The sequence below is a fragment of the Telmatherina bonti genome (genome assembly GCF_933228915.1).
Source record: "Telmatherina bonti genome assembly, chromosome: 13".
Classification (NCBI taxonomy): Eukaryota; Metazoa; Chordata; class Actinopteri; order Atheriniformes; family Telmatherinidae; genus Telmatherina; species Telmatherina bonti.
Genome location: NC_136611.1, coordinates 10,411,628 through 10,438,996, shown reverse-complemented (window position 1 = coordinate 10,438,996; position 27,369 = coordinate 10,411,628). Strand labels below are relative to the sequence as shown.

Genomic DNA, 27,369 nt, shown 5'->3' with positions numbered 1-27,369 from the left:
TTTTGCTTGTCATTTTTCTTGATTTCAATTAAGAAAAAAACAACACAGTAGCCAGAAAATTCTGCTGCTATAATTCCCAAGAAGACAAGTAAAAAGATCAATAAAAACAATCAAAATGACAAACATTTTAAAGTGGACTTGTTTTATTTATTTGAAAAAAAAAAAAAATCCATTTTTTAACAAAAAACTTATTTTAAAATTGTGGAGCAAAAAAAATCTAGATTTTTTATTTTTCCATTAGATTTTCCCACCCATACTGCATATGTCTAATCATGTTGCTGAAATGTAAATGCAGTGAATGCAACATATAGAACATACATAAATGAAAACCAGGAAGGGAAAAGGTGTTATGTAGGAAATATGTAGGTTTCCATGCAATGTTACATGTTGAGAATAGAACAAAATCTCATTATTTATGCTTGTGACTGCTGATGCCTGCTAGCTTTTACTTGGTTTTGCAAAAATGTTGATCAAAGTGTTAAATTTGGTGTGAATTATAAGAAATGGAGGTGGTAAAAAAAAAAAAAAAAAAAAAAGGTGTATCATAAGTAAAGATTCAGAGTCATTCCCAGGCAATAACAATCAAGTGCGTCTTGATTTATGGTATTGATGCACTACATATTCTAAGATTCCTATGTAACCAGAAATGGCTGAACCTTCATTTATAATTCCACAAAATCTGAATAAACGTTACTTGAAGGGGTCTTTCAAATCCCTGCAGTTCACTTCAAGATAGAAGCTTCTCCTTCTCAATATCTTCTTCTTGGACTCCTCTATAATTTCCTTAAGCTGCTAATACCAGCTCCTCCTCTTTTGTACAATTTTCCAGTCAGAGAGGATTTGGAGCGGGTACGTTCACATTGTGATTTATTTTCTTTTGTTTCCTTCAACCTTTGGAAGGAAATTGAACAAAGGTTTCCTCCAAAGATCATGCTGCGTCGCCACAATTTGTTAACCAGGAGACCGGTTACAACTCCCTATCGCAAACTACACATTTGGACTAAAAGGAAACACTTTCTGTTAGTTTTGATGTTACACACCCCCAAAAGAATCATTAGTTATTTTCAGTAGTGAAAGATCTGAGTTGTGCACTGAAATGAGACCTTTTACAGAATCTAAACCTCTTCTTGACCATTTCTAAAATCATTAATAATAGCACGTTCAGATATTCCACTGTATGCTCCTTTAATTATACCTGAGAATTGGTTTGATTGATTTTTAAATGCTTTAAAATAGCTTAAAGTGAGTCAAGAGTAAAAGCGGTCACATACAAGAAGGCAGGACATGAGACGGATGGGAGAAGTTAAAATGATGAGTCAGAGGTGAGATGAGAGCAAACATAAAATATAGCATAAAATAAAAAGACAAATAAAAACAAAGTCCTTGTCTTTTCTTTTTACAGAATCAAGGCAGCGCGAGCACACCAGCAAAGTGTTCTACATTCTGGGGGCCACAAGTTTTGAAGCCTCGTCCCCTTGAGACTTTACACAAGTCTGTGGAACAACAAGCTGTCTTTAAACAGTTGACCTCAGACTGTGACAAGGGGTGTGGATTCCTAAGATATTAGCAATGGCTTGTTCAGATGGGGCTCTAAATGACAGCCTTAAAATCTAAAATGTGGTCTAAAGGCATTGGTAAACCATGCAAAAAACACCAAGGTAGGAATTATACGACGTCCCTTATGTTAGTTAAAAGCTTAGCAGCAGCATTTTACTCTGCCTGAAGGTGAAAAGGTAAAAATGCTATTACAGCAGTCTAAAAATGATAAAATGAAAGTTTGCTTAATCATCTCCAGATCAGTTTTAGACAGAAGTCCCCATAGCTTGGACATATTTCAGCAGTCTTTGAATAGTGCTGCAAAGAAATAGCTGAGTTAATGATGGCGCAAAGGTTTCTGAGGCTGGACGGATGAATGTAGCACGTAATTCACCAATATGCTTCTGTATGTTCGAGATGCAGTTGTAGGAAGTTTTTTATGTGCATTAAGCTGTTCATAATGGGTACAAAGCCACTGTTTGATCCTTGAGTCTAACAACTAAGATAACATAAAGCTTTACATCATTTGCATGAAGATGATATGAAATGTCAGAACTGTGAATTATGTGACCTTGAGATAAAATGTTTATGAGGAAAATGATAGGTCCTAGAACTGAACCTTGAGGTACTCCACACATGGCGCCAGTAGGTTGTGACATGATTTGATTTGTAAAAACACAGAAACTTCTGTCAGATAGGAATGAATGGAACCATTTTAAAGTTAGCTCAGAAACAAAAATAAAACCTCAATCACAAACCTAATGATCAAAATACTCCAGTCAACAGTGTCAAAGGGAGATATTAGATCTAGAAAAACCAGAACAGGGAAATCCCTGACCTGGGTTGCATCATAATATTATAAACCACTTATTGGACCACACTTATGGGAAGAGCATGCATTTTAGCATACACATAAACAATGCAATGAATTTTTGTTCATATCTAACTAGTTATGTCCATATTGTGGTTTAATAATGGATGAATGAGTCAAGACCCTAAAGCAAACAGTATATTTGGTCATTGTGGAAGCATTAAAGTAATAAAAAAAAACATGGAACAACCAAACAGAGTGGAGAACAGTATCTTAAAGGCATATCCAATCAATCTCCAAGCACCTGAAAGAGCAAATTAACACATACAATAGATAAGCCATGTGGAAAACTGATCAGTGTACTGTTGTTATTAACATTTAATTATTTTATACCATTGTCATTGTCAGTTTTAAACACCTGCAAAGAACAACAGGATCAATCAGTGAAGATTTACCTAAAGCAGTTTTTAAAAAGAAATTAAATAAACAGCTCTTGTTACTGCACTTATCTCCATTAAGCATTAGTGAACTGATCAGTGGGTTCAGCAGTGCTAGTGGTTGCATTTACAAACAAAATTATAAGAACCTGTGGGTGTGTATTTGTCCGACCAACAAGGACTACAAAAGATCATTTACACTATTTAGCATGCCATTAAGATGGTTTTAGCCCACACTCTCACTTAACCATTTTTCTTTAGGTGCTAAATTTAGACAATGAGCAACATTTCATTGAAGGATCAGCTTAATAACTTTTATTTGGGTTGTCATATTTATTGTCATACACATGCTACAAAAGTTAGTGTTGAAATGTTGAAACTGAAACATTAAATACTTTATGCAAATGAGATTGCAATAACCTGAACTACAATCCCAGTTCCTCAGCTGATGCCCCCCCCCCCCCCTCCTCCCACATACCACACCCCTTTTATTCATTTGGTTTATAAGGTGCATTTTAGCTAAAAAAAAAAAAAAAAAAAAAAAATTATATATCCATACCTTACAGATATTTATCTTTTTATTGCAAGTAAAGTATACTATAAAAATTGAATTTATTTCTACATATATGTTTACATTACATTTTACATAGCAGTTAGTGGGACAAAAAAAAGAAGCTGAAAAAATTATGTCTAAAGTCCAATTTCTGCACCCATAAATCTGGTTGTGCGTTCTTTTCTTTTCTTTTTTTTTTTTTTTTTTTTACTTAAACCTCAATACTTTAGCACATTTATCACAAGCATTTGGCAAACAAATTTAGCACCTGAAGTGCAACTACTTTACAGACCATTTGCATGTGCTTGAACACAAGTTGCATGCACTGAAATTCATATAAAATTCATTTAAAGCACATTCAGCACTAATAAATGCACCAGAGAATCATAGTTAATATAACAATATATATTTACTGCATTTTCATCCATGGCTGTGCCACTAAACGAGCAGGAGTAGCATCTGTACTTACTCTATGCATGTTTCTGTGTTGGTTTGCGATGCAGCCCATTTGCTTTCATCAGTGTTTGCCCTCTCTGCTCTCTTCACCTGATGCATCTGCTGAGTTTGCAGCTGCAATGGAACAAAAAGCAGTAGCACACACTGCACACTATGCAGGCCCCTCCTCCACTCACACTACACACTCACACCCCCACCCACGCACACACACACACACACACACACACACACACACCTACACACACCCATGCTCGCACTGTGCTTATTTGTTCAAAGCCAGTAGCAGCAATGACCCATTAGTTAGATCGTAGCAACTGTGAAAAATGCTGCACGGACTGATGGCAGTCTTCTTACAAAACAGTCAATTTACAAAGTGAAATCAAAAGTCCACTGGTTGAATCCAGTGACAACAAACAAAATAAACAGATTTGTTGGAGAAATACTTTGAAAGACTTTACATTTAGTGATGGTGACTTAAAATGTCTTCTTCACAATCGTTTATCTATTTTTTTTAACACTTAGATATATCTATGTGGGGATAAAGGTGCTGCTAAAGCCATCTTTTAATCTGGTTTCAGGTTTTCCACAGGCTTCTAGGAAAACGCCAGCAGGGATTAGCTTCTAATTAGTCGTGTGGAAATGCAGTTGGATGGTGAGGCCCAGTGTTCAATCAAAGTTTCCAGTTTCCCAGTTTTGCAATGTGTCGTCCAGTTCATCAGTTCTACTCTTTCAAGCTAGGAAAAACAATTTTGAAACGTTCACAACAAACATTGAGGTACACTTATGAATGAAATGGAACTAATAGAAGATAAATAAGCAGGTTTAAATAAAAGAAAGATAAATGAAAATTAAAATTCTTCCATAAAAATTTCTTTAATCGTGAAGATGTAAAACTGCAGGAATAACCAATTAAAGTTTGTCTCATCATTAAAGAAGTCATATCTGTTTTTCCTTTTTTTTCTGGATTTTTATTTAAGTGTTTATTTAAATAATTTGTTGGTCAGGGAAGTTTAAATCTATCACAAAATCCTGCACAAACAGTTCAAGTAATATTTTTCCTTTGACTGAATGAAATTATAATGAAATAATGCTTTTTAATTCATTCATTGTCATTAATTCCATACACGTCAGAGTAAACAATAAACATGTTAAAACTCTTTGGTCAACAAGATGGTCATAAACTGCTAATTTAAAGGATGCAAAATGACAGAAACAAACAAAAAGCATTTCAGACAGAAGCTACAGCTGCAGCAAAATAGTGTATCAGACAAATAATGTAGTTTGTCATATTAAAAAAAAACTGACATTTTTTATTTTAATAAATAATTAAATAACCATAATTCACACGACCGTGGCTGCAGCCAATACTACTACGGCCAGATGAAGTCCTTGCAAATGTAAATTGTTGGTTCATTCAGCATAATCAAATGGAAATTAAAGTACAAATGCACCGATTTATAATCTATGCAGAAAGGGTTTTTTTAATTAAACAAAGAAGACATAACAGGCAAATTTAACATGGATTCAGAACATCAAGCACTTAGATTTCCCAGAAGAGGTAAGGAGTTCCAGTTTGTACAAATAATCTGTATGAGAGCACTGTTTAATAAATAAGACTTAATGTTTTAAAGGAAAACTTAAATAATCTGTCTTGGTAAGGTGATGGGCCACCATGCTGCCACCAGAGCAGTTCCAGTCCATTTTGGCAGCGTTTCCAAAGATCTCTGCAGCTCCACTGGAGGGATGGACATAATTTTTCAACATGAATTATTTCTTTTGTGAGCTGAAGAAAGAGAGCACCATCCAGAACAGTCATGCACAGATGTACTATAGCATGAATTCTCTTGGGTTGTGCTGATTATGAAGGTTGCAGTGTATGATACGTGGGATTTTGATTTTATTCTTTTAAAACAATGCTGTTTATTGGAGTGAGAAATTATCACGATCCCAACTGATCTCTAAATCAACTTATTGTGATTCTTCCCTCTAATAGAGGGAATCAAGAAGATCTGAACACAAAATGTTCCCTATAACAGAAACTTGTGGAAAATTGGGTTTTCTATTAAGTTTAAAATGCTTCTATGAGAATTAAAAACAGTGAGTTGCTATGGAATGACCTGCCGATATTCTGAGTTGAATTTATTTTATCCCATGAATTTCCCTTCTTGTATTGTTTTGTTTTGTTTTATCATTTTTGGCTCTATCTCAATACTATCACTCACTGTTTTTCAGTGCATACTAATGGAATTACAACTCTTGCTACTACAACTATTTTGCATTAAATTGATCTAATTATAATTAATTATGTACCATATAAAACTCATTCCACTAGAATGAGGCAGGTTGGGTCATTAAAACTTGACAAGTAGACAGGACTTAACTGAAGAAGCTTCTTAGATTTCAGTAAATTCAGAGGTTATGTGACATAAAAAGAAAAAAAAAGATCATATTGTTCTGTTACACACGTGCTTGGTTATAAAATATGATTCCATTTCCTTGGTTAGCAGAAATATAGATCTATTTAAGATATTCTGACATTATTTAGACTAAAAAAAATTACATCAGAATTCAAATCAAGCTTATGAGATCAACTGAAGGAGTGGCGACAAAACCAACATTTTTGTGAATGCAGTAATTTAAGCAGCTGAAATATGTCAATAAAAATCAAGACAGCATGGCAACAATCATAGAAACAAGAGATGAGAAAATGAGGAAACCAGAAGAAATGCAGCTGGGATGCGCAGCTCCACGGAGCTCAGTTAAACACAAGGCCTGTTCCAACATTTGATGAGTCTCAGCACTAATGCCTGAAAATCACAAGATATGCTGATGTTACAAGGGAAGAACCTTTAAATCAGATCTTTTTCATACAAGTTCATTTTAAGTACTTACCATTTTGGGACCACTCCCTCCAAGCATGCACATATGCAGGATCGTAGTCCCCTTCAGGAGCTGAGTATAGAATAAAAAAGAAATCTGAGCATGGAAATTTAATCATTTTTATTGTCATAACTCTGTTCCTACCTTTGGAGTGCTCTGTCATTAGGTGTTTCAGGTCTTTAAGAGCCCGGGTGAGGTTCTCCAGGCGGTGCTGAAGATGGAAGTTTTCTTCTTTCAGGGTGTGGATGGTGTCCTGCAGCTCATAGGCAGAGCTGTCGTGTGAAAACAAGCAAATCAACCATAGCAGGGTTGTAAATTTCAAAACGGAGAACATTGTTGCAACACCTCAAACTTATCCGTGTTGGTCAAACTGCTGCAGCAGGTTACGGTCCAGCTTAAGTTTCAGTGCTGGTCCACAGTTCTTTAAAGTCAGGTGGAAGTGTTCATGCCATTCAGCAATTGGCCTGTTTCTGTGCTAGAATTGATTTGGTGATGGTAACTAAATGCTCTTGGCCCTCTGGCTCACTCCAAAAAAATCAATTGTTCCTTTTTTGGTTCGCAAAGCCCAAATTACGGAAAAATACACATTGCTCTTAATTTAAATGACTCTTCATTCTGACTCACATGATATGTAAAGCTTGGTAGATCATGTGGTTAATAGATTTAAAAAACTTCAATAGAAAAATCCAGTGGATTGCCACTTTCATACCAGATAAATAGAAAGCCGTGAAATAAATCCAGAAACACATACATTAAGTTAATAGGCAAGGCAAGTTTATCTGTATAGTACCTTTCATGTACAAGACAATTCAAAGTGCTTTACTCAAAACATTAAAAGCATTACAGAAAAAAAGCATAAAAGAAAATACAAATAACAAAATCATAAAAAAAATCATAAATTATATTAAAATAATTAAAAGCAGAATTTAGTAAAAGTTACTGTGCAGATGTCATGCATAGGTGCATGAGAATAGAAATGTTTTTAACCTGGATTTAAAAATGACATTTGGTGAAAGTTTAATCTCCACTGGCAGCTTGTTCCACTTGTTTGCAGCGTAACGGCTAAATGCTGCTTCTCCATGTTTAGTCTGGACTCTGGTCTGGACTCTGATCTGGTCTCTGGTCTGGACTCTAGTCTGGACTCTGGTCTGGACTCTGGTCTGGTCTCTGGTCTGGACTAGTTGACCAGAGTCTTTGGATCGAAAAGCTCTGCTTGGTTTCTATTCTCTGAACATATCCCAGATGTATTCTGGTCCTAAACCATTCTGGGATTTGTAAACAATCAGCTGGGTTTTGAAATCTATCCTGTGACTGACTGGAAACCAGTTTAAAAATGTTAAAACTGGTTTGATGTATTCAGATGTCTTAGTTCTAGTTAAAACTCTAGCAGCAGCATCTGGATGAACTGCAGATGTTTAATGCTCTTTTAAATAATAAATAAACTTAATAGAGAAATGACACTTTTTTTTTTTATATTGTGACCATGATATATATATATATAAAAGAAAGTCCTGAGTTATATATACTGACATCTGACTATAATTTCACTTTTTACTTGAGAAGAAATGTTTTCAACAATAAAGGCAAAATCAGACTAAATAAAACTCTGAAAGGGATCATTTATTCAATGTTCTCTTTAACTTTATTACAGTTTAATCTGATATAGCCTTTTATAACTTCAAGACAGACAGAAAAAGAAAGACTTTCTTTAGACACTGAAAAGAACAAAATGTTCCTGGAGGCGTGTCTGAACCGGAAGTCGTCAAGCCAAACCTTTCATCAGGATCCGGGTTGATTTCCGGTCACAGACCTGCAGGATGGCGACTCACATGTCGAGGTGCAGAACCTGGAGTCGGGTCCAGAGGTAATGCGTCTAAACTTTACGCTTTTACACCGATGCATTCTGGACGTCAACACAGAAGGTCATTCTATCCAGTATTCCCAGCATTTCCAGTGTCACGCGCCCTACTGTCACCTTCAGCCTCATCACCACAGATTAGCACGATGCTAATAGTTAGCCGTCAATCCTGCTTTATACCTCATGATTTAGTTTAATAGATTTATAGATTAAATATTAGATTAAATAGATTATTGAATCTAAAATAGAGCATTTTATTGTGGTTAATGAGATGGGGAGTTGTGCCAGCGCTACTTCTTTTCAGTGATAGTTTTTCTTCCTAAATGTTTGGTAAATTATCTAACAACTATCTTTGTCCAACGTTTACATAATCTCGACTACAAGTGTCTAAAACTTTGTGTTTCTCTAACTTTTGTTAGAAATCTGTTAAATCAGTATTTTTCAACCACTGTGCTGTGAGAGATCATCATGTGCGCCCTGAGAAATTATCTAATTTCACCTCATTTGTCTTATTATGCAGCTCTGTATTCATCCAAACAGGTCCAGAACTGTCTGTGAAAGAGCATGAAGTTATTTAGTTGATTAGATTTTTATTCAAGACACTTTGACAAGATGTTCTTCATATTAGTTGTACTAGCTTTTTTTTTTTTTTTTTTTTTTTTTTTTTAAAACAACAACAAAAAAAACAAACAAACATATCTTTGGTTTGTGGTAGGGGTGGGAAAATCGAATTGAAAAATCGGAAATCTGGATTTTTTTTTTTTTTTTTTTTTTTCCAAAAATATAATTTGTGTAATTTTTATTGTTTTTTATTTATCTTTTTACTTGTCTTCTTGGACATTATAGCAGCAGAATGATGGTCTGGCTACTGCGTTGTTTTTTCCTCACTGAAATGAAGAAAAATGACAAATAAAAAAGTTTGTACGCTTTTTTTTTTTAAATAGTTTTTAGTCTACAAAAATCAGCAGTATCAGAAAATTGTGAGAATCGCAATGTAAATCTAATCGGCACCCAAAAAAATCAGAATTGAATCGAATAGGGACAAAAGCATCTCGTCACACCCCTAGTTTGTGGTGTGCCTGGTGATTTTGTCAGTGAAAAAAGTGTACATTGGCACCACAAATGACTTAAATGTCTGCTTAGTTTGCTTTTATCAGCATGGTATAGTTAAAGTGCTTGAACCACAGTTTTCTTGGTAAGCTGTTCATTTAACTAAAAATATCAGCATTTTAGGTAATCAATAGACAAATCAACACATTAAAACATTCACTTGCAGCGTAATTTATGTGATTATCTGAAAACATATCTTTGTCTTTTGGTGTCAGTATTGTTGCATATTTCCTTTTACACTTAGAAATGCTTTCCTGATGTGTTTATGCTAACAATTAAAACAAATAATGAACTGAGCTACATTCATGTATTACCTGTTTCTGCAGAGGTTTCTGCTGTTCTCCCTGTTATTATGGATCAAATTCAACCTCAGACATGTAGAATAAAGATGATGTATGAAAAATTGACATGTCTAAGCATTAAAAACAAACATTTTATCAAGTTTAAAAGCCTTCGAAAAGTTTGACTTTTACAGCTAAACAGGTTTTCAAGATTAAAAGAGTTAAAATACTTTTGACATCAATAAACTGAGGAATTCTAGAAAAGGCCAATAATTAATTAAGCCATTTACAGATGATTATTTTTTTTTCTCAAAACTCCCAAAATAACAGCTCAGAAATGACAACACAAGTTTCTTTTGAAGAATCTAAAATGTAAGAAGTTGTGTTTTAAAAAGAAACGCTCAGGTTAAAACTTCTATTTTCAGTCAAGAAAACTGATGAGTTGGCTCTGTTCCTGATTCTGTTTGGTTGATCAATAACACTGACTAACTGTATTTACACAGTTTGTCAGGAGGAAAGCTTTGTATGCTCAGTATTTATGTAGGACACCTTCTATGTGCCTATTTTGAGGTTTCTTTGGAGGAAACAGCTGGATTTAAGTGCATGCTGTGTTTTAAAGAAGTTCATTTGTGTCATGTTAGCTACTGTAAAAGCTAATGAATGTCCACGAAAAGTTGTCTGTGGTTCCCAAATACAACAATTGTCATTTGAACGGTAATTTTCAGATTTTTTTTTATTTAAAGCTGTTTCATGTAGAAACACTAGAAAATCAACATAAAACCTTCCAGAGAGTTGTTTAAACCCACTGAATAAAATAAAACAGGGTAGAAAGACATTTTGTTGGTGTAAAATCTCCTTAATGTCTTGTTTTGGTTTTTTTTTCTAAGGTTTGGGATTGCTGCTTATAGAAGATACAGCAGTAGCGGAGGATACCCAAATATTTCCCTGTCCACACCACTGCCTGGAATCCCGAAACCAGTTTTTGCATCTGTGGATGGACAGGAAAAATACGAGACCAGGATTACCACGCTAGAAAACGGACTGAAAGTTGCCTCCCAAAATAAGTTTGGTCAATTCTGCACAGTTGGAAGTAAGATGCAGCTTCACTTAAAATGTTATTACCTTTTTCTCTGAGCTTTTAAACATAAACTTGATAAAAATGTGTTTTTATTTCTTTCTCTATTTTAGTTTTAGTGAATTCTGGATCCAGACATGAAGCGAAGTACCCAAGTGGAATAGCCCACTTCTTAGAGAAGCTTGCCTTTTCTGTATGTTAAAGAAAATAAATACCGCAGAAATAAAATAAATAAATAAAAAAAATTCAAGGGGAATGAAACGTATGAAGTAACTGACCACACAATTTAACTTTTAGTCCACAGCACAGTACGGGAGTAAAGATGAAATCCTGCTCACCCTGGAAAAACACGGGGGTATATGTGACTGCCAAACATCAAGGTATTCAACATGGTTCCTGTCTCAGGATCTGTGTATTACAGCCTCTGTTCAAGTATTGTGTGTGTGATTCATTACTTCCTGTGTTGTGCAGAGACACCACCATGTATGCCGTGTCTGCAGAAGTAAAAGGTCTGGACACCGTGGTTAGTCTTCTATCTGATGCTGTTCTTCAGCCTCGCTTGTTGGGTATGTCCATTTCACTCTGGACTTAGACTCTACTGCCTCTCCGCGGAAAGTTCATTATCCGTTGTTGTTTCATGCAGATGAGGAGATGGAGATGACCAGAATGGCCGTACGCTTTGAGTTAGAGGATCTAAACATGAGGCCGGACCCTGAGCCGCTACTCACTGAGATGATCCACGCTGTAAGTGACGTTTTGTGGCTCTGATGCTCACACTCATCTTTCTTTGTGTTTGTCTGAATTTCTTCATTTCAACAATTCAATTCAGTTTTATTTGTATAGCACCTAGGGATGTGACGACATGCCTTTGTCCCTAATCAATTCAATTCCAATTTTTTTGGGTGCCGATTCTTGATTTTTTTTTTTTTTTTTTTTTAATTTCAATGAGGAAAAAAATAACACAGTAGCCAGACCATCATTCTGCTGCTATAATTCCCAAGAAGATGAGTTAAAAGATCAATAAAAACAATTAAAATGACAAATATTTCATGATGGATTATTTTTATTAATTTAAATTAAAATTGTGAAGCAAAAAAATCCTGATATTCGATTTTTCTATCCGATTTTCCCACCCCTAATAGCACCACTTCACAACAATGTTGTCCCAGGACACTTTACATACACATCATTTCAAGCACATTCTATCCTATAATAGAAACGAACTGATTGCATCGAGTCATGACTTGGATCCAATCCCCCATCCTGAGCTGCAGGCGGCGACAGTGGGAAGGAAAAAACTCCCTTTTAACAGGAAGAAAACCTCCAGCAGAACCCGGCTCAGGGAGGGCAGCCATCTGCCTTGACTGATTGGGGTGGAGAGGACAGGAAAGACAGAACAACATGTACAACTGCACTTATTCAGGAAGACCTGCGGGAAAAATGAGAAATAAGTTAGTATATTGATGTTTACAAATGCTGGAACGGAATTCGTAATCAATCATTTATTTTTCTTATTAGCTTTGAGAATTATGAAGTGGAATAAATATTGACACAACATGAAGCATTATTTCTATATTTTACTTTTTTAGTTTTACTTATTGGACATTTGAGCAGAGCTTCTAAAGCAGGGCTACTCAATTAGACATGGGCCAGATTTTTAAATAAAAAAATTTATCAGAGCCTGTAAATAAAGTAAGGGAAAATAAATCATTACATTTTGAAAAATAAGCAGTTTATTAATTTTATTTTAAATTCAGTCCCACATGACAAATCCAAATGCACAAAATAAAATCATGAAAATTCCAGTCGGAGCCTATTTTTCTCCAAACTTTTAACATAAAAAGGTCATATTAAAGTAAACTTCCTCACATTATAATCTTTATACACCGCCACACACTCATTGCATATTAAACAGATTGTTTTGGCGCTCAAATGTGACGGCAAAATAAACAAATACTTATTCATCCAGGCGGGGTTAAATCTTCGGTTTTTGTTGGCCGCAGGCCGCCATTTGAAGGGACCTGTTCTAAAGTATACAAAAAAACAGAAGCAAAGTCTAGTACAAGTACAGGCGGTCCTCTGGTTACGCGGCTCTCAACTCGTTTTGACTTTACAACGCTCATTAAATAAATGTAAATTTAATTTTTAAAAAAAGAGCAAGTTTCGAAGCTACCACGGTCCATATAAGGTCATACAACGCGTAATATGGAGGCTGAGACGACGCCTCAGTGCGCATTTTTAATTGCCGGTACTGTTTTTTTTTTTTTTTATTAATATAAAGTGTAATATGTGTATTTAAACAATCATTTAGTGATCAAGGGGGCAATATGGGGTATTTACGAATAAAAATCCAACTTGCGTGGAATTTCGTGTTGCGTTGTAGCGGTAGGAACGGAACGGTTCGTAAACAGAGGACTGCCTGCATTACTGCTTTTGTGGTCACTGTTTATTCCAACATCTTTAATTTAGTGATTTTGTTATTAGATAAAGGAATTAAAGTCAAATCGACAGGGATGATAGAAACATGGCAGAAAAAAGGCAGCAGGACACAAAGGAGGGAGCCCATTTATAACATTTATGTAATCCTGGGATCCATATTTACTTGTCTTTGTCTCCAGGCTGCATATCGAGGCAACACGGTTGGACTGCCTCGGTTTTGTCCTGTGGACAACGTGGACAAGATTGACAAAAAGGTGCTTCACAGCTACCTGCGTAACTACTACTGTCCTGAGCGCATGGTGCTGGCGGGAGTGGGCATTGAGCACGAGCAGCTGGTTGAATGTGCCAGGAAGTACCTGCTGGATGTGAAGCCAGTGTGGGGAACAAGTTCAGCCGGTAACGTGGACCAATCAGTAGCTCAGTACACTGGAGGCATAGTCAAGGTGATTACAAGTCTGTTTATTTGGCTTAACTGTTTGTGAAACGGTCGGGTGATACTTCCATGTGGTACATCAGATGGAGAAGGATATGTCAGACGTTAGCCTCGGCCCGACTCCGATCCCAGAGCTCACCCACATCATGATCGGCCTGGAGAGCTGTTCCTTTCTGGTTGGTGTTCACAAAATCATCCAGAGTCTGCAGTCAGCTGCCTGATACAAGCTAAGTTTACATGTTTCCCCTTACAGGAGGATGACTTCATCCCGTTCGCGGTGCTCAACATGATGATGGGTGGAGGCGGTTCCTTCTCTGCAGGAGGACCTGGAAAGGGCATGTTCACCCGCCTGTACTTAAATGTGCTCAACAGGTGAGTTTTATGCAGGCTTAAGCTCCGACAGCACCTCCCTAGCATAGTCTCAGGTTTCAGGTTTCTACTGGTGTGACTATTATGTAATGTATAATTGCTACAGGCATCACTGGATGTACAACGCTACCTCCTACCATCACAGCTATGAAGACAGTGGCTTGCTGTGCATCCATGCCAGCGCAGACCCCCGACAGGTTGGTGTGTTTGGATCAAAACAAATTAAATTAGTAAGAAAAAAGAAAAAAAAAACAATGAGCAACCTGGGTTTTTTAAAGCTTAATTTTAGCCTAAATAAATGAAAAGTCAGGGGAAATTAGAATCAGCTTTATTTGTCACTGAGCCAGCGTCCCGGCAGGACGAAATCATTAATCTAGAAATACTGTTCTTGCCTCAACTTCAGCGGTAAAAATCTGTCTCTTTGATGTGGCGTTATTAATACAAATATGTATCATTATTGAATGTACTGTTTACATTTAGTTAAATAGTTATTGATATTAAAGGTTTCTGACTGCAGACTGTAGGTAAATATTACAAATTATTGCATAATGCATTCAGTACTGTGAGTCTGCTATATGGAAACACTAAGATGGATGCCTTTTTGAAATATTTGTATGTCTGTACTTTTTGTTTTGTGTTAATTTTTTTATGGACCTAGAGTCTAAAAACTAAAAGAATAAAGATAACCCAATCTTAAACTAATACACACTGCAAATATTGCTCTCCAGGTGCGGGAGATGGTGGAAATAATAACAAGAGAGTTCATTCAGATGGCTGGCAGTGCAGGAGAGGTAATGATCAACGCAAATGTGTTTATGTTTATGAGTAGAAAGAAAAGTGTTTACGTTTCCCTCATGTCCTAGATGGAGCTGGAGAGAGCCAAGACTCAGCTCAAGTCCATGCTGATGATGAACCTCGAGTCACGGCCGGTTATTTTTGAGGATGTTGGTCGACAGGTTCTCTCGACGGGAAAGAGAAAGCTGCCACATGAACTGTGTGGTCTAATAAGTGAGTCCTTGAGGAAGCGCGTCCTGATGATTGCTTCGAACTCGAGTGATAATTTGCTTTTAAATCATTTCCAGGTAATGTGACAGCGGGCGACATCAAAAGAGTGACCACCAAGATGCTGCGCAGTAAACCAGCCGTTGCGGCTCTCGGAGACCTGACTGAGCTGCCCTCCTACGAACACATCCAGGCAGCGCTGTCGAGTAAGGACGGTCGTCTGCCGCGCATGTACCGCCTCTTTCGATAGATCGCTGCCACCGATAACGTCACTGTAAATAAACTGGACTTGAAGATATCACTAGCGTTCCCTCTTGACACAGCTCAGTCTGGGAGGGGACTAACATCCGGGCTCTGGGTCAAGCCCCTGACAGAGAGAAAAGAGTGGATTTTAAATGAACATACTGTACGCCACAGTAATATTAGTTTGCATAAAGCTGGAGAATCCATATTTATTGTCCATGGGCAAGAAGCCATATGTTGCCATAAATTTGTTTTTAAAGGGATGGTTTGCCCCCAAAGCCACATTATGTTAATGTTTATTTCCTCTTTAAAACCTTTACGTTTGTGAATGTAGATTGTTACTGTCTTCACAGAAAGCTAGCTAACAAGGAGGAGAAGGGGACGGCAAACTGATGTAAATTAAAAGGAAAAAAAATCTCTTTTTCCAAAGTAAGTGAGATACCACTTCAAAAGGAGTTATTGATACAAGAACACTTTAATGATGATCATCTAAAGGCACAGAAAACGCAAATAAAACTACTGGATTTTCCTTTAAATTAGTGATTGTTTCGCCCTAACCTTTAAAGTTATGGTTTTTAATAATGTTCTGTAAATCTTTAGGCTTGAATCTAAAGAGGAACTTGGTATTTTTTTGTGTTTTATGCTTGTGTGAAGTCCCTTCTAAATGAACCTGAGTTACAGAAAAACCTCCGCAGGGAAAAGATGAGAAGACGATGCAACCTTTGGCCTGTAAACATTTTAGCCCTTTGGCTTAAGATACAAAGATGGGAAACGGGGAAATTTGGTGAAGTTTTGCATGAAACGTAATATTATGTGGCATCAGTCTTCTCATCTAAATACCAGAAAGCAGAAAAGAATCAGATTAGGATGCACATATCCTAACTCTTTGTTTTCTCTTGACATTTTAGTCACATTCTCCTAAATGCACTCGTCTATTTTCTTATTGTTACAGTATGTTCTGACTGCAGAGTGAATAAACGTGAACTTGAACATTTGTCCGCAAACTCCTTAATAAATTTAATTATGTCAATTATTAGATGTATAATCTTGTTTTGCACTGTTTGAGACAAAATATACAAAGAAAGTGTGATCTTCAAACATTTATTACTGGGTGTTACATTTAAGATGACATAAAAAGTCACAGATTAAGACAAGGGGCCTTGGTAATAAGATGACCAGACCCACAGGCACTTTTTTATGAGCAAGAAGCTCCTCATGCTTGGAATGCAAGTTTATAGATGTGCTACATACAGTACATGGCCAGTTCATAGTATAGATGAGTAGTAAGATGAGAGGTAAGGCATTGAGTTAGTGTGTTGCAGAGGCTCACTTAGCCTTATAAGAGAAATGATGGGCATTCCTAAATAAAATTATCCATCTTTTTTTTTAATGGTGTAACAGAAGAATGAATGCATTTAATCTCCCAGATGTACCCTCATACATCTGTGCCATGCTCTTAAAATTTGACCTAATGATAATGTAACAGCTAAATTCAAGTCAGTTGAAACAGCCAAATATTGACAGTATTTTTTGTTTAGTGCAGTATAAATAAGGCATTTCAACATGATTGTTAATAAAACAGTGACATTATGGTTTGTAATGCCTCTGAAATGCTTTCACACGGCGCAAACAGATGCAAATAAAGTCTGTAAGGTTAAGTCAGTCCATGTCGAAGCATGTGACTGAGCAGTAAGCCACCATGGCAACCCCTTCCAACCTGTCCTAGTCATGTTTGAGTAGAGGAGGCTGAATAAATAAAGACCAGACTGCTGTTGCTGTCTACACTCCTCTATCTGTCTGACCTCAGGGTCCTCGTGCTCATGTCCAGCCAGCTTCACCAGCTCCGTCACAGTTTCACAATCGCAGGAGCTCCTCTTGTTAAGACAACTCTGGTTTCCTTTTGGTCCGTTTCCCACCTGTGGCACAGGTTCGGTCCAGTCCATCCTGGTCTGGAGAGTTTATCTGTATGGGTTAGGAGATGGAGCAGATGGTGCTGCTGTTTGGACTCGTCATGGCCCTCTTTCTCAGCTCTCTGGCGGTCATCCTCCTCCTGATGCCCTCCAAGTACAAGCTCCGATCAAACAGCCCTCCACACAGAGGAATGCTAACAAAAAAAACACACATTACACAGTTACAAAAATGAACTGATTATATATGTTGCCTGTAATCGCCTTGGAAGCTGCATGGTGTCGTATGGGCTGTCTACTGTCTTCACTTCCTGTGAAGGTGTGGAAAGTTGCTTCTTTCGGTTGTCAGCCATCTTTTCTCTGATGTTTCCAGGGCTGTGACGACATGCTTTTGTCCCGATTCGATTCTGATTTTTTTTTGGGTGCCGATTCGATTTAAATTGCAATTCTCACAATTCTTCAATATTGCTGATTTTTGTAGATTAAAAACAAAATAAATGTATAAAACTTTTTTTTTTTTTTTTTTGCTCATTGTTTTTCTTGATTTCAATTCAGAAAAAACAACAGTCGCTAAAACATCATTCTGCTGCTATAATGCTCAAATAAGTAAAAAGATCATTAAAAACAATAAAAATGACAAAAATTTTATAAAGGATTATTTGATTTTTTTTTTTTTTTTTTAAATTGTGATGCAAAAAAACCCAGATTTTTTATTTTTCGATTGGATTTTCCCACCCCTAGATGTTTCCATTATTGTGTTTTGGAGTGCAAGTTAAACTCACTTGTCTCTTCCTGGCCTGAGTTTGACCTGAAAGACGGCAATGACCGGTCGGTGGTCTGATGTCTTGATGCTAGAGCAGCTGTTGTACTTGACCACCTTTATGTCATTAGCTTGCCTGCTCTTGAACAGGATCCTGTCCTGTGAACACAAACCGAACTGAGCTGAGGGTGTAAAGAAAGTATAAGGCGAAAAGCAACTTTTAAGCAAAGAAACAGTCATATGTTGGGTTGTGAAAACATGTAATTATCTTTAGTCATGATCATTTCACGGTCCTCTTTCTTCTTACTGTGTATGACGGAGTTCTTTGTTTCGAAGTCGTGTCATAGTTATCGCAACCAATGTCGAATTTATATGTAGGGAAGAAATTTATTGTTGATTCTTGGAAGCCTTTGAATATTGAACCTGCAGGGGGGAAAAAAAATCACAGAGTAACAACAATCAAACAACAAATCTTTCTCTGAATATTGAAGCTTTCTTCATGCGTACCATCTTTCATTTCCTTGGAGAGCTGATCATGCTCCAACAGTTGGCTCATATCGCCCTCTACTGTGCGTTTCATGATGGTCTCCACATCTGCCCGGTCTTTGTTCAGTCGAAAGTTAAAGTCTCCAAACCAGAAGACCTGATCGAATCTCGTGGTGACGTCAGCTAAAAGGAAAGAATGTGCATTACTTTCAGAAAAAGCCATGTTTAAGAACAATATTATTTAGCACAGGGTTCATTTGTATGATGTTGTTAAGCTCTGAAACAATTACAGTTATTCAGATCTAGCATCGGTCAAGTTGTATCAGGGCCTTACAGGGAGTGGAGCGGTAAGGGTTGGTGTCTGGAAGGCCTTTGGGAAGAGCTAAAGCTTCAATGATCTTGTTGTAATCCAGTATTCTCTCATAAACTTTGGCATCTCCGGCTGGAGGAACAACAGCAACACATGAGATTGTTTAGAATTTCATGTTCTTTATGATCATGCTTGCATAAAAACTTTGGGTTTTTTTTCCCTAAACTCCCACTGCTCCACACCAACAGGGAGTCTTACTCACAGGTAAAGTGGGATGTGATGAATAGGAAGGAAGTTCCAAAAAACATGAAGGCAATTCCCACAGCCCCTTTGGTCTTGATCTGAGAGATGATCCTGGTTGTGACTGTGGCGTGCTCCACCTCTGTGTGGGTCAACAAAGCGACACTCCTGTTAAACTCCATCAGCAAAGGCTGACATCCAGCTCAACAGTGTAATGTGCAACCTCAGGCAAACCATTATGTGCAGCAGCAGACTGCACATGCCATGGCGATAATCATACATGACAGACTATTAACTGCATGTATTCTGATTAAATCCCTATTTTTGTTGCTATCACTCTTACCGAAGACAACATTGTTATGAAATTTACTAACTAAGAAAATGTTATTAAAATGCCTGCTGGTGTTCTGAACACTTTAAACAAAAAGTTTATGAGCAGGAAAAATGAGGCAAACAGATCCTGATCTCAGAGGAAGTTTGTTGCAGCTGTATTAAAAGATTAAATGTTGTAAACTGGAACTTTAACAGCAATAGAAATACAGGGTTTTGCAAACAACAAGCCAAACTTGGAAACAGAACAAAATTTTAACAAAATTAAACCATTTTAATCCCACAATAAACAGCTTTGCTTTTAAATCTAGCATTAAACTGCAAACCTGTTATACAGTGTTTTACTTGATTATAAACAGTCAAGATTATCAATGTATCTCTAAAATATCATGTATTTCAATAGCTGACATGAAGCCAAACTGAATATCTTTTATTTTAGACATCTGGCAACCTTGACGTGGGCTCAAAATAAGTATTTTTATAGTTTTAAAATATGTGCCAAACAAATAATATGTAATAAATCTAATCAGTTGCAACCCTCATATTAATTACATATTCTTATATGTATTTTACACACAAAATAATTAAGTTAGAAGGGTATGTCCTGGCATTTAACTAAAAGAAAATAAGACATTATAGCAATTTAAACCACTGAAATATAAGGGTTTTAAGACATGCACGTGCCTTGTATTTAGGCCATTACATCTGGATTGTATGTGAACTCCTCTGGACAAAATAGTTGCAGTTAATGCAGCAACATAAACAAACAGTTCACTCCTCCAAATTGTTTTAAAAAGTGAAACAGGACAGACCTGAGCAGAACCACATGAGGTCTCTTCTGATAAATACAGTAAGATACAAAACACCATGTGATGTTGCATATAGCATGACATAGTGAGGTCCAAGAGTCTCCTGAAGACAGGTCTCCCACTCCCTCCTGCACAGACATACACATGCAGAGTGCTGTGAGTGAATAATAATAGCAAAGCTCTTTTCTTTCAATATAACCTGTCATACCTGTCAGGGCAGCCCTCCTGGACCCCAATAATATAAAAGTCTTGTGCAAATTCAGAGTCTGTTGGAAGGAGGAGATCATTCAAGTTGGCTGGAAGGAACTGTAAATGACAGATAGTTGGTTAACATTCTGTGATGGGCTGAGCCTGGAGTGTGAGATGCTGGACAGTCATGGCTTCCTCTGACCTTTTCCCCCTGCATATTCCATGTGACGATGTAGACGCCCACTCTCCGGTCAGGAAAGTAGCGGTCTAGCTCTTCAGCACCGAGCAAAGCGCCGCTTCCCAGCACACTGCCTTCCAGGAAACTCCTAGAAGGCAAACATTTGAAAAGAAAATGGACATAGGTATAAAAATGTGTCAAATGGTGTTTTTAATGGGTTGTGAAGGTCAAAGAAAAGCTGCTGTAACTCTGCTAGCCTACCACAAATGAGCAGTGTTCAAACAAGACGATGGCCCAATTTTACTCTGCATGCTGTCAAAAAATGTGCTGAACAAGTATCTCCTTTAATCCCATGCTAATCCCCCTTCACACTGCTATGCTCCCCTTTCTCTTTAAGTTATAAGACCATCTACACACTTAAGCTGAGGATATCTGAGGTCCAAGTTTGACAGATAAGTCAGTGCTGCTTAAACACCTCTTGTGACTTAAAGCTAAGTTACAGATGTGTTCTTTAATTCAGCTCTACCCAGACAGTGTCACCAGCTCTAACAAAGGTAAAGGGTAATATAGATCATGCTTATACACTGCAAACACTAATAGTTACATAAGTTTTTACATAATCTTTATGGCTAATTTATCCATTTGCATAACTATATAACCATAATATTGTTTCAAAGGACAAAAATAAGAAGATTCACAATTAAATGTGCTTAGTGTGATGGTTTCACTGAGCTATATCTACCCTCTTAAAACAACCAGCATGTAACATCTGTCCTACACCAGAAGGAACACACTCCATAAAAGAACCAAAACACTGAAATCAGGTCCATCTTCTACATGGTCAGTTAAGTCCACTGTACCTGTTTCTCACATCCTGGGGTCTGATGGGGCTAAGAACACTGTTGATGGACTTCATGGAGTTAACAGAGGCACTATCTGACCCCATGTTCTCCAGAAGCCGGCTGTCACTCAGGTTCCTGTGGATTTTCTCTCCAAACTTCTCTTTGGCCAACACAGCATAATCCAAACAATCCCTGTCAATCCTATTAGCTGCCCTTAAAGTGGCTGATGCAAAGTTCTTGTCCAGCGCAGGTAATGGCCCTGTGGGCTGCACTGGAGATAGACGCAACTTGGTGGACCTCCCTCGGTGGTCTGAACGGTTACTTTGCTGGCTATTAGACCTACTATCACACTCGGACAAACTCCTTTCTCTGTCCTGGAAGACTGGAGAACCTGTCCTGATGGCAGATAGGCGTCTCACATTAGAGTATTGTTCGTTCTTGACACTAGTTGCACTGCCGAGAACAAATGCACTTGGAGCTGTTGGATCTTCTTTTAGCGAGTCTGTGGAGGACCCAGTCTCAGCTTGGTCACTCAGGCTCTCCTGGCTGTTTTTCAGCCTCCTGGTTCTCACCGTCTCGTCCACAGAGCCACTTTTAATTAACTTTGTTAGCCTGGGTAATGAGGGGGGCTGAGGCTGGTATGGTGTCATCTCTTCCCCTGCATTTCTCGAAAGCAGTGCAAGACCAGCATTGTGCTCCTTAGTTGATTTGACATCTTTAAAGGACATTTTTACTTTTCTGCCATCAGTATTAAGTGCGTCCCCATCATCAGGAGCCTTGCAGGTCAGATAGACGGAGCGGTCCTCTCCATTCTCAGACATCTTCTCCTCATGTCTGACAACAGCTCCGGTCGGGTGGATAAAGCTTTCTCATTTCTAAATGTCAAGACTCCTGCAGATAAATGGCAGAATATAATGATTAAATGCAAGTAAAGAGTTTAGACCAGTGTTTTTCAACCTCTGTGCCATGGCACACTTTATTAGACATTATCAGGGTTTTCCCTGAGAAATGACCCAATTTTCACCTCATTGGTCTAAAAAGCAGCTCTGTGTTCATCCAAACAGGCAGAAAGACGATAAAATTTCTTCTTCTTGCGTTTATCTGAGTTCTATTCAAGATGCTTTGACGAAATGGACTTTATCTTAATAACATGGACTTAAAAAAGACCCAAAACATTTTGGTTTGTGGTGTGCCTTGGCTCAAAAAAGGTTGAAAAACACTGGTTTAGACCCAGTGTAAATAAAGTCACGTAACTGGTTGATACTCTTCCTTCATAAAAACTTGAAAAAAGAGCTTTACTGTTGTTGTTGTAGTCGATATTATCTAAGCACGCGACAGCAGGATCAATGCAAGCGATTAAGTGGAAATACCGATGCTAATTACTAGCATAAGCTAGCTAATTTAACATACATTTCATCTGCCTTATTGTGCAATTTAACAAAAAGAGATATTCGTCAGATTTTAACTTATTAAACATCTACATCAAACGTGTTTTCTCTATAATTCAGTTCAACACAAACTCGGTTACAATTTAATATTCATGCTAACTGGGTGCTGTGTTTATTGATGAGCTAAGCTAAATGCTAAAAGCAGCTACACAAGTTAGAACTGACTAATGCATCCGGTTAATGTTTTATATTTACATTTAAAAAAAAAAAACCAGGTTGGCTGACTGTTTTAGTCTTCATAAGCCAATGGTTCTTCCACAGTGAGGCTGATGCAGTTTCATGAACAACTAAAGACGTGAAAAGCAGCTCCGGGACTTCCTTAGCAACGTTTAACAACAAAGATGTAGTTGCCAAGAGGGTCACTCTGTGATTAAAACGCGTCGTAGTGCCCCTACAGGCTGAGCAAGTAAATTACAGCACACAGTCATGATGATAAACTTCTCTCCTTCATCATTTCAAATTCTTTGTCCCTGATTTATTTATTTATTTATTATGTATTTGTATGTATCCTTCTTGTTTAATTTAGCTCACAAATCTTTGTGCTCTGTTTTATGTCCCGCATGCTGTTACCTTCTTTGTTTTTCTACTGTTAAATCAAGGTTTCTATTGTTTTTGTAACCCAATATACAATGTCAATTTTGTACTGTTGCTTCAATGATTCAATAATAATATTAAAAAATAAAAAGTAAATTACAGTCATGCCTCAGTAAAACATATCAGGGCAACTACAAAGACGTCCAGTTTAATCTTTTTGTTTTCCCCTTGTGCACATGAAAAAAGTGTAAGTTCAGTTAAGTTATGTCCTGCTCATGTCATAACTGGTCTTCAAGTACTGAGAGCCACATTTGCTAACTATTTTTAATTAGATCCCTTAATTTAATCATTTGTTGGTTTCTTTGATTTTTGGTCAGGTCCGTGCCCTGTTTCTCTTGTCTTCGTAGCTTTTCTGTTGCATTGGTAGTGTTGTTGGTAGTGTAGTTACTTGAAGTTTGTTTTTGTTGTAATTGTTTAATGTTCTGTTCTGTTCATTATCCTGCTGCTGCAGGTCTTTTATGTTAGTTTAATTGTCATGATTCTTATATCCAGTTGCTTAATTTGAGTCATTCAATTCAATTTGAGTCATTCCTCCTTATTGCTTTAGTATACTGCAAGTAAATGGGAAAGTCTGTTAAATGATCTGTTTTAAAATGATCTAAATAAAAGTATTGGATACACTATCATAAAATTGGTCAATAAGTATTAAAAGTGCCCATGAGGAAAAATGTCATACTGCTAGGCAGTATATAAATAGGTTATTTAATGCAGGCATTGAAATGTAAAAGCAGGAAAATTGCAGTTGTGGGTGGTTGAGCTAAAGTCAACTTTAATCTTTTAAATAGCAATGCGTCTTAGTTTAGATGAGTAGAAAGGGGTGGGAATACCAAACTTCTTCCAACTCCTTTTTTTCGAACTCCTTTTCTTTCCTGAATTCGTTTAATTATTGAATTGATGAAGAATTAGTATTATTGTTATTATTAATAATAATAATATTATTATTTTCTTCCTTAGGATGTATATGTATGTATAAGTGTGTGTATGTACATATGTATGTACAGATATGTACATATATTTGATCTTTTCTTTGTTCGTTCGAAAATAAATATTTAAACTAAAAACTAACTAAACTATTTAACTAGCAATTGAATTTGTTTTGATTAATCTTATCGTCTTTTAATTTGTTTTGTTATTGAAAAATAAAAACTTAATGTATGAGCAAAAAGAATGTTCTTTCCTTTCATACGTCTATCTTTCCTACTAACGTATTTACTGTCTTTGCCCCAGCTTGTCTGTCTTTCCATAGGTCCCCACACTGATGGACTGACTGCTTTGTTTTTCTTTAAGATGCTGCAAATGTTTTCTGTTTCCTTACACATGTAGCAGTATGTTTGTTTTTTCTGTTTTCATTGAACAGCTGATGCTGTTCCTTCCTTTTTGGTGTATCTTTGTGTCCTTTTTATTTTATTTTCTCTTATGTTTACATTCTCCTTTCTTTTGCCCCCACTCATATTTTCTGGTCCAGCATTATTATGTACATTCAGAAGACTCATTAAAAAATAAATAAAAATCACATATTAATAGGAGCAGTTTATGTATAAAGCTCCTCTTGGCTAAACAAATTTGTTCAACACAACGCAGCAGCCAACATTATGCACCTGAGGGTGCATAAGGAATCTGTTTGTCATACTTAAACTAATATTCAATAAATGAACTTTACAATCATGTTTCTTTGTCCATTAAAATCCCCAGTGTTCATTTCAGTTTCTCAACATCTATTCAAAAAAGCTTTTAAAAGAAAATCGTTCTAAAGTTTTTAGAAAATTTCTCGTGCTGCCTTTACATTAAACAACAAAAGCTTTCCGCATGAGTTACAGTATGCCTAAAATCAGTAACATTACAAGCAGTACATAATGTCAGTAACAAAACAAAAAGAGCCTTGTACCCTCTTTGTCACCCCTACATTGTACGAGAAGCGGCCTCTGAAAGGATTTGTGAGCTCCCGGGCCCCTGGAAATGTAGACAATCCCTCCATATTCTATGCATTTCTATGACATTGTCGCTGGCTCAGGGACTTTAGACAAAGGGCCAGTCTGTGGAGGTCAAGTATAAAAGGAAAGGGTTAAACCAGGTAGGGCACAGTTTGGTGCAAGAGCAGGAACGGGAACAGCTCCATCGGCATAAACAACAGGCACAATGACCTCCACTGGAATGAACATGATGAGCAGAGTAAGTCTGCATTTTCATAACACTGATGTGATGTGATGCTTAAACGGACTGAATAAAGTCCATTTGGCCTTAAAAATCTAAATATTTATTATTCATATTTGTATATTGGTGTTTATTGTAAGTTGCTGCTCAATTTTAATAATAAACTTAAAAAAATTATTTTATTCAATTTTATTTTTATTCTATTTTCTAAATATCAATTTTTCTTTAATTTTGTTAATGATTTTGTATGCATTTTTTAAACTGTGCATTTATATGTATGTATATATATATATATGTATATATATATATATAATACTTTGTGCTTTTTATGTAAAAATGTGTTCTACAGTATAAATACATTTAGATTTACCATTTTACAAATTGATTTCTTCATTTTGGTTTATGACCTCATTTAGTTTAATTGTAGCAGACAAAACGCACAAAAATGTGTCAAGATCTGCATCAAACAGCAGACAAATAAAGGTAGAGTCTGAGCATTTCAACACATAAAAAGAGAATCCAGAAGAAGAGTCCAAAGTTCAGCTAAAAAAAAAAAAAAAATTTAACAGACTGAAATTCAGCTTTGTACAGACTCAGCTGTGCTAACCAAAGCCTTTCTCCTTCAGATCGTCTTCTACGAGGACAGGAACTTCCAGGGACGTTCCTATGAGTGCATGAGCGACTGCCCAGACATGTCCTCCTACCTGAGCAGGTGCCACTCCTGCAGGGTGGAGAGAGGTTGCTTCATGGTGTACGACCGCACCAACTACATGGGCAACCAGTACTTCATGAGGAGGGGCGAGTACGCTGACTACATGAGCATGATGGGAATGAGCGACGGCATCAGGTCCTGCCGTATGATCCCCATGGTAAATAATTCTCCTCATACTACATTTACAGTCACTCACAGCTGTGGAGTTTTCAGAGTTTAATCGGCTTGATGCTTGCACCACAGTACAGGGGATCCTACAGAATGAGGATCTATGAAAGGGAGAACTTTGGAGGTCAGATGTACGAGCTGATGGATGACTGCGATAACATCATGGACCATTACCGCATGTCTAACTGCATGTCCTGCAACGTGATGGAGGGTCACTGGCTGATGTATGAGCAGCCCCGCTTCAGAGGCAGGATGATGTACATGAGGCCTGGCGAGTACAGGAGCTTCATGAACATGGGCATGAGCGGAAGGACCTTCATGAGTATGAGGCGCATCACCGATTCCTTCTATTAGACTCTTTGCATTTAATAAAACTGTCATGAACTGAACTGAAGGTGTGTATTCTAAGTTCTTGATTCATAAACCTTTTTCACGTGTGGCAATAACATGATACATTTTCATTTCACATTTTTCCACCACTAACAATAATGTACAATGTCTAACAGGGAATATGGAGTGTGTCAGAAAATGCCAAAGTGTGATGGTTTGTCACAGTTGGGGGTCTAATTCAGTCTTTTCTGACTCAGAGAAATCCAGCACTACCCATAAAAGAAGGGACGTTCGAATGTATGCTAGTATAAATCTGTTTGTGAGATGCACAACATGTTCAGTATACTGCAAATTGTAGGGATTCACACTAGATGGCAGTGTCATGTGGTAGATTTGATGAGTATTGGGTACATGGTTCTACGTGGACTTGTA

At 37.1% G+C, this 27,369-nt stretch overlaps 3 protein-coding genes across 3 annotated transcripts; 2 read left to right on the top strand and 1 right to left on the bottom strand.

Annotated features, from left to right (window-relative positions):
- Nucleotides 1-8,466: 8,466 nt before the first annotated feature.
- pmpca (peptidase, mitochondrial processing subunit alpha) lies at nucleotides 8,467-16,486 on the top strand. Its single transcript, XM_079251991.1, has 13 exons — nucleotides 8,467-8,537; nucleotides 10,810-11,012; nucleotides 11,111-11,190; nucleotides 11,295-11,377; nucleotides 11,469-11,563; nucleotides 11,641-11,741; nucleotides 13,616-13,879; nucleotides 13,953-14,045; nucleotides 14,123-14,241; nucleotides 14,345-14,435; nucleotides 14,967-15,029; nucleotides 15,102-15,246; nucleotides 15,321-16,486. The coding sequence occupies exons 1-13, from the start codon at nucleotides 8,491-8,493 to the stop codon at nucleotides 15,488-15,490; spliced, it is 1,554 nt and encodes a 517-aa protein (XP_079108117.1). The 5' UTR covers nucleotides 8,467-8,490; the 3' UTR covers nucleotides 15,491-16,486.
- Nucleotides 16,487-16,661: 175 nt separating this feature from the next.
- On the bottom strand, nucleotides 16,662-22,356 carry inpp5e (inositol polyphosphate-5-phosphatase E). Its single transcript, XM_079251989.1, has 10 exons — nucleotides 21,553-22,356; nucleotides 20,717-20,840; nucleotides 20,534-20,631; nucleotides 20,329-20,453; nucleotides 19,209-19,328; nucleotides 18,971-19,078; nucleotides 18,658-18,819; nucleotides 18,458-18,573; nucleotides 18,173-18,309; nucleotides 16,662-17,587 (listed from the first exon to the last, which is right to left on the bottom strand). Exons 1-10 carry the CDS (start codon nucleotides 22,353-22,355, stop codon nucleotides 17,455-17,457), a joined length of 1,926 nt encoding a protein of 641 aa, XP_079108115.1. The 5' UTR covers nucleotide 22,356; the 3' UTR covers nucleotides 16,662-17,454.
- Nucleotides 22,357-25,712: 3,356 nt separating this feature from the next.
- LOC306764024 (gamma-crystallin M3-like) lies at nucleotides 25,713-26,961 on the top strand (the record flags this gene model as incomplete). The annotated part of the gene is made up of 3 exons (XM_079251024.1): nucleotides 25,713-25,745; nucleotides 26,354-26,596; nucleotides 26,683-26,961. 3 exons carry the CDS (start codon nucleotides 25,713-25,715, stop codon nucleotides 26,959-26,961), a joined length of 555 nt encoding a protein of 184 aa, XP_079107150.1.
- Between the last annotated feature and the right edge of the window lie 408 nt (nucleotides 26,962-27,369).

What these genes read in the sequence shown, in the direction of transcription:
- pmpca (XM_079251991.1), top strand. Translation starts at nt 8,491, where the DNA reads ATGGCGACTCACATGTCGAGGTGCAGAACCTGGAGTCGGGTCCAGAG. An exon ending in CCAGCGCAGACCCCCGACAG is followed by an intron (nt 14,436 to 14,966) that starts GTTGGTGTGTTT and finishes ATTGCTCTCCAG; the next exon opens with GTGCGGGAGATGGTGGAAAT. An exon ending in TGGCTGGCAGTGCAGGAGAG is followed by an intron (nt 15,030 to 15,101) that starts GTAATGATCAAC and finishes CTCATGTCCTAG; the next exon opens with ATGGAGCTGGAGAGAGCCAA.
- inpp5e (XM_079251989.1), bottom strand. Translation starts at nt 22,355, where the DNA reads ATGTCTGAGAATGGAGAGGACCGCTCCGTCTATCTGACCTGCAAGGCT. An exon ending in CCCCAGGATGTGAGAAACAG is followed by an intron (nt 20,841 to 21,552) that starts GTACAGTGGACT and finishes TTTGCCTTCTAG; the next exon opens with GAGTTTCCTGGAAGGCAGTG. An exon ending in CTCCAAGGAAATGAAAGATG is followed by an intron (nt 18,574 to 18,657) that starts GTACGCATGAAG and finishes TCCCCCCTGCAG; the next exon opens with GTTCAATATTCAAAGGCTTC.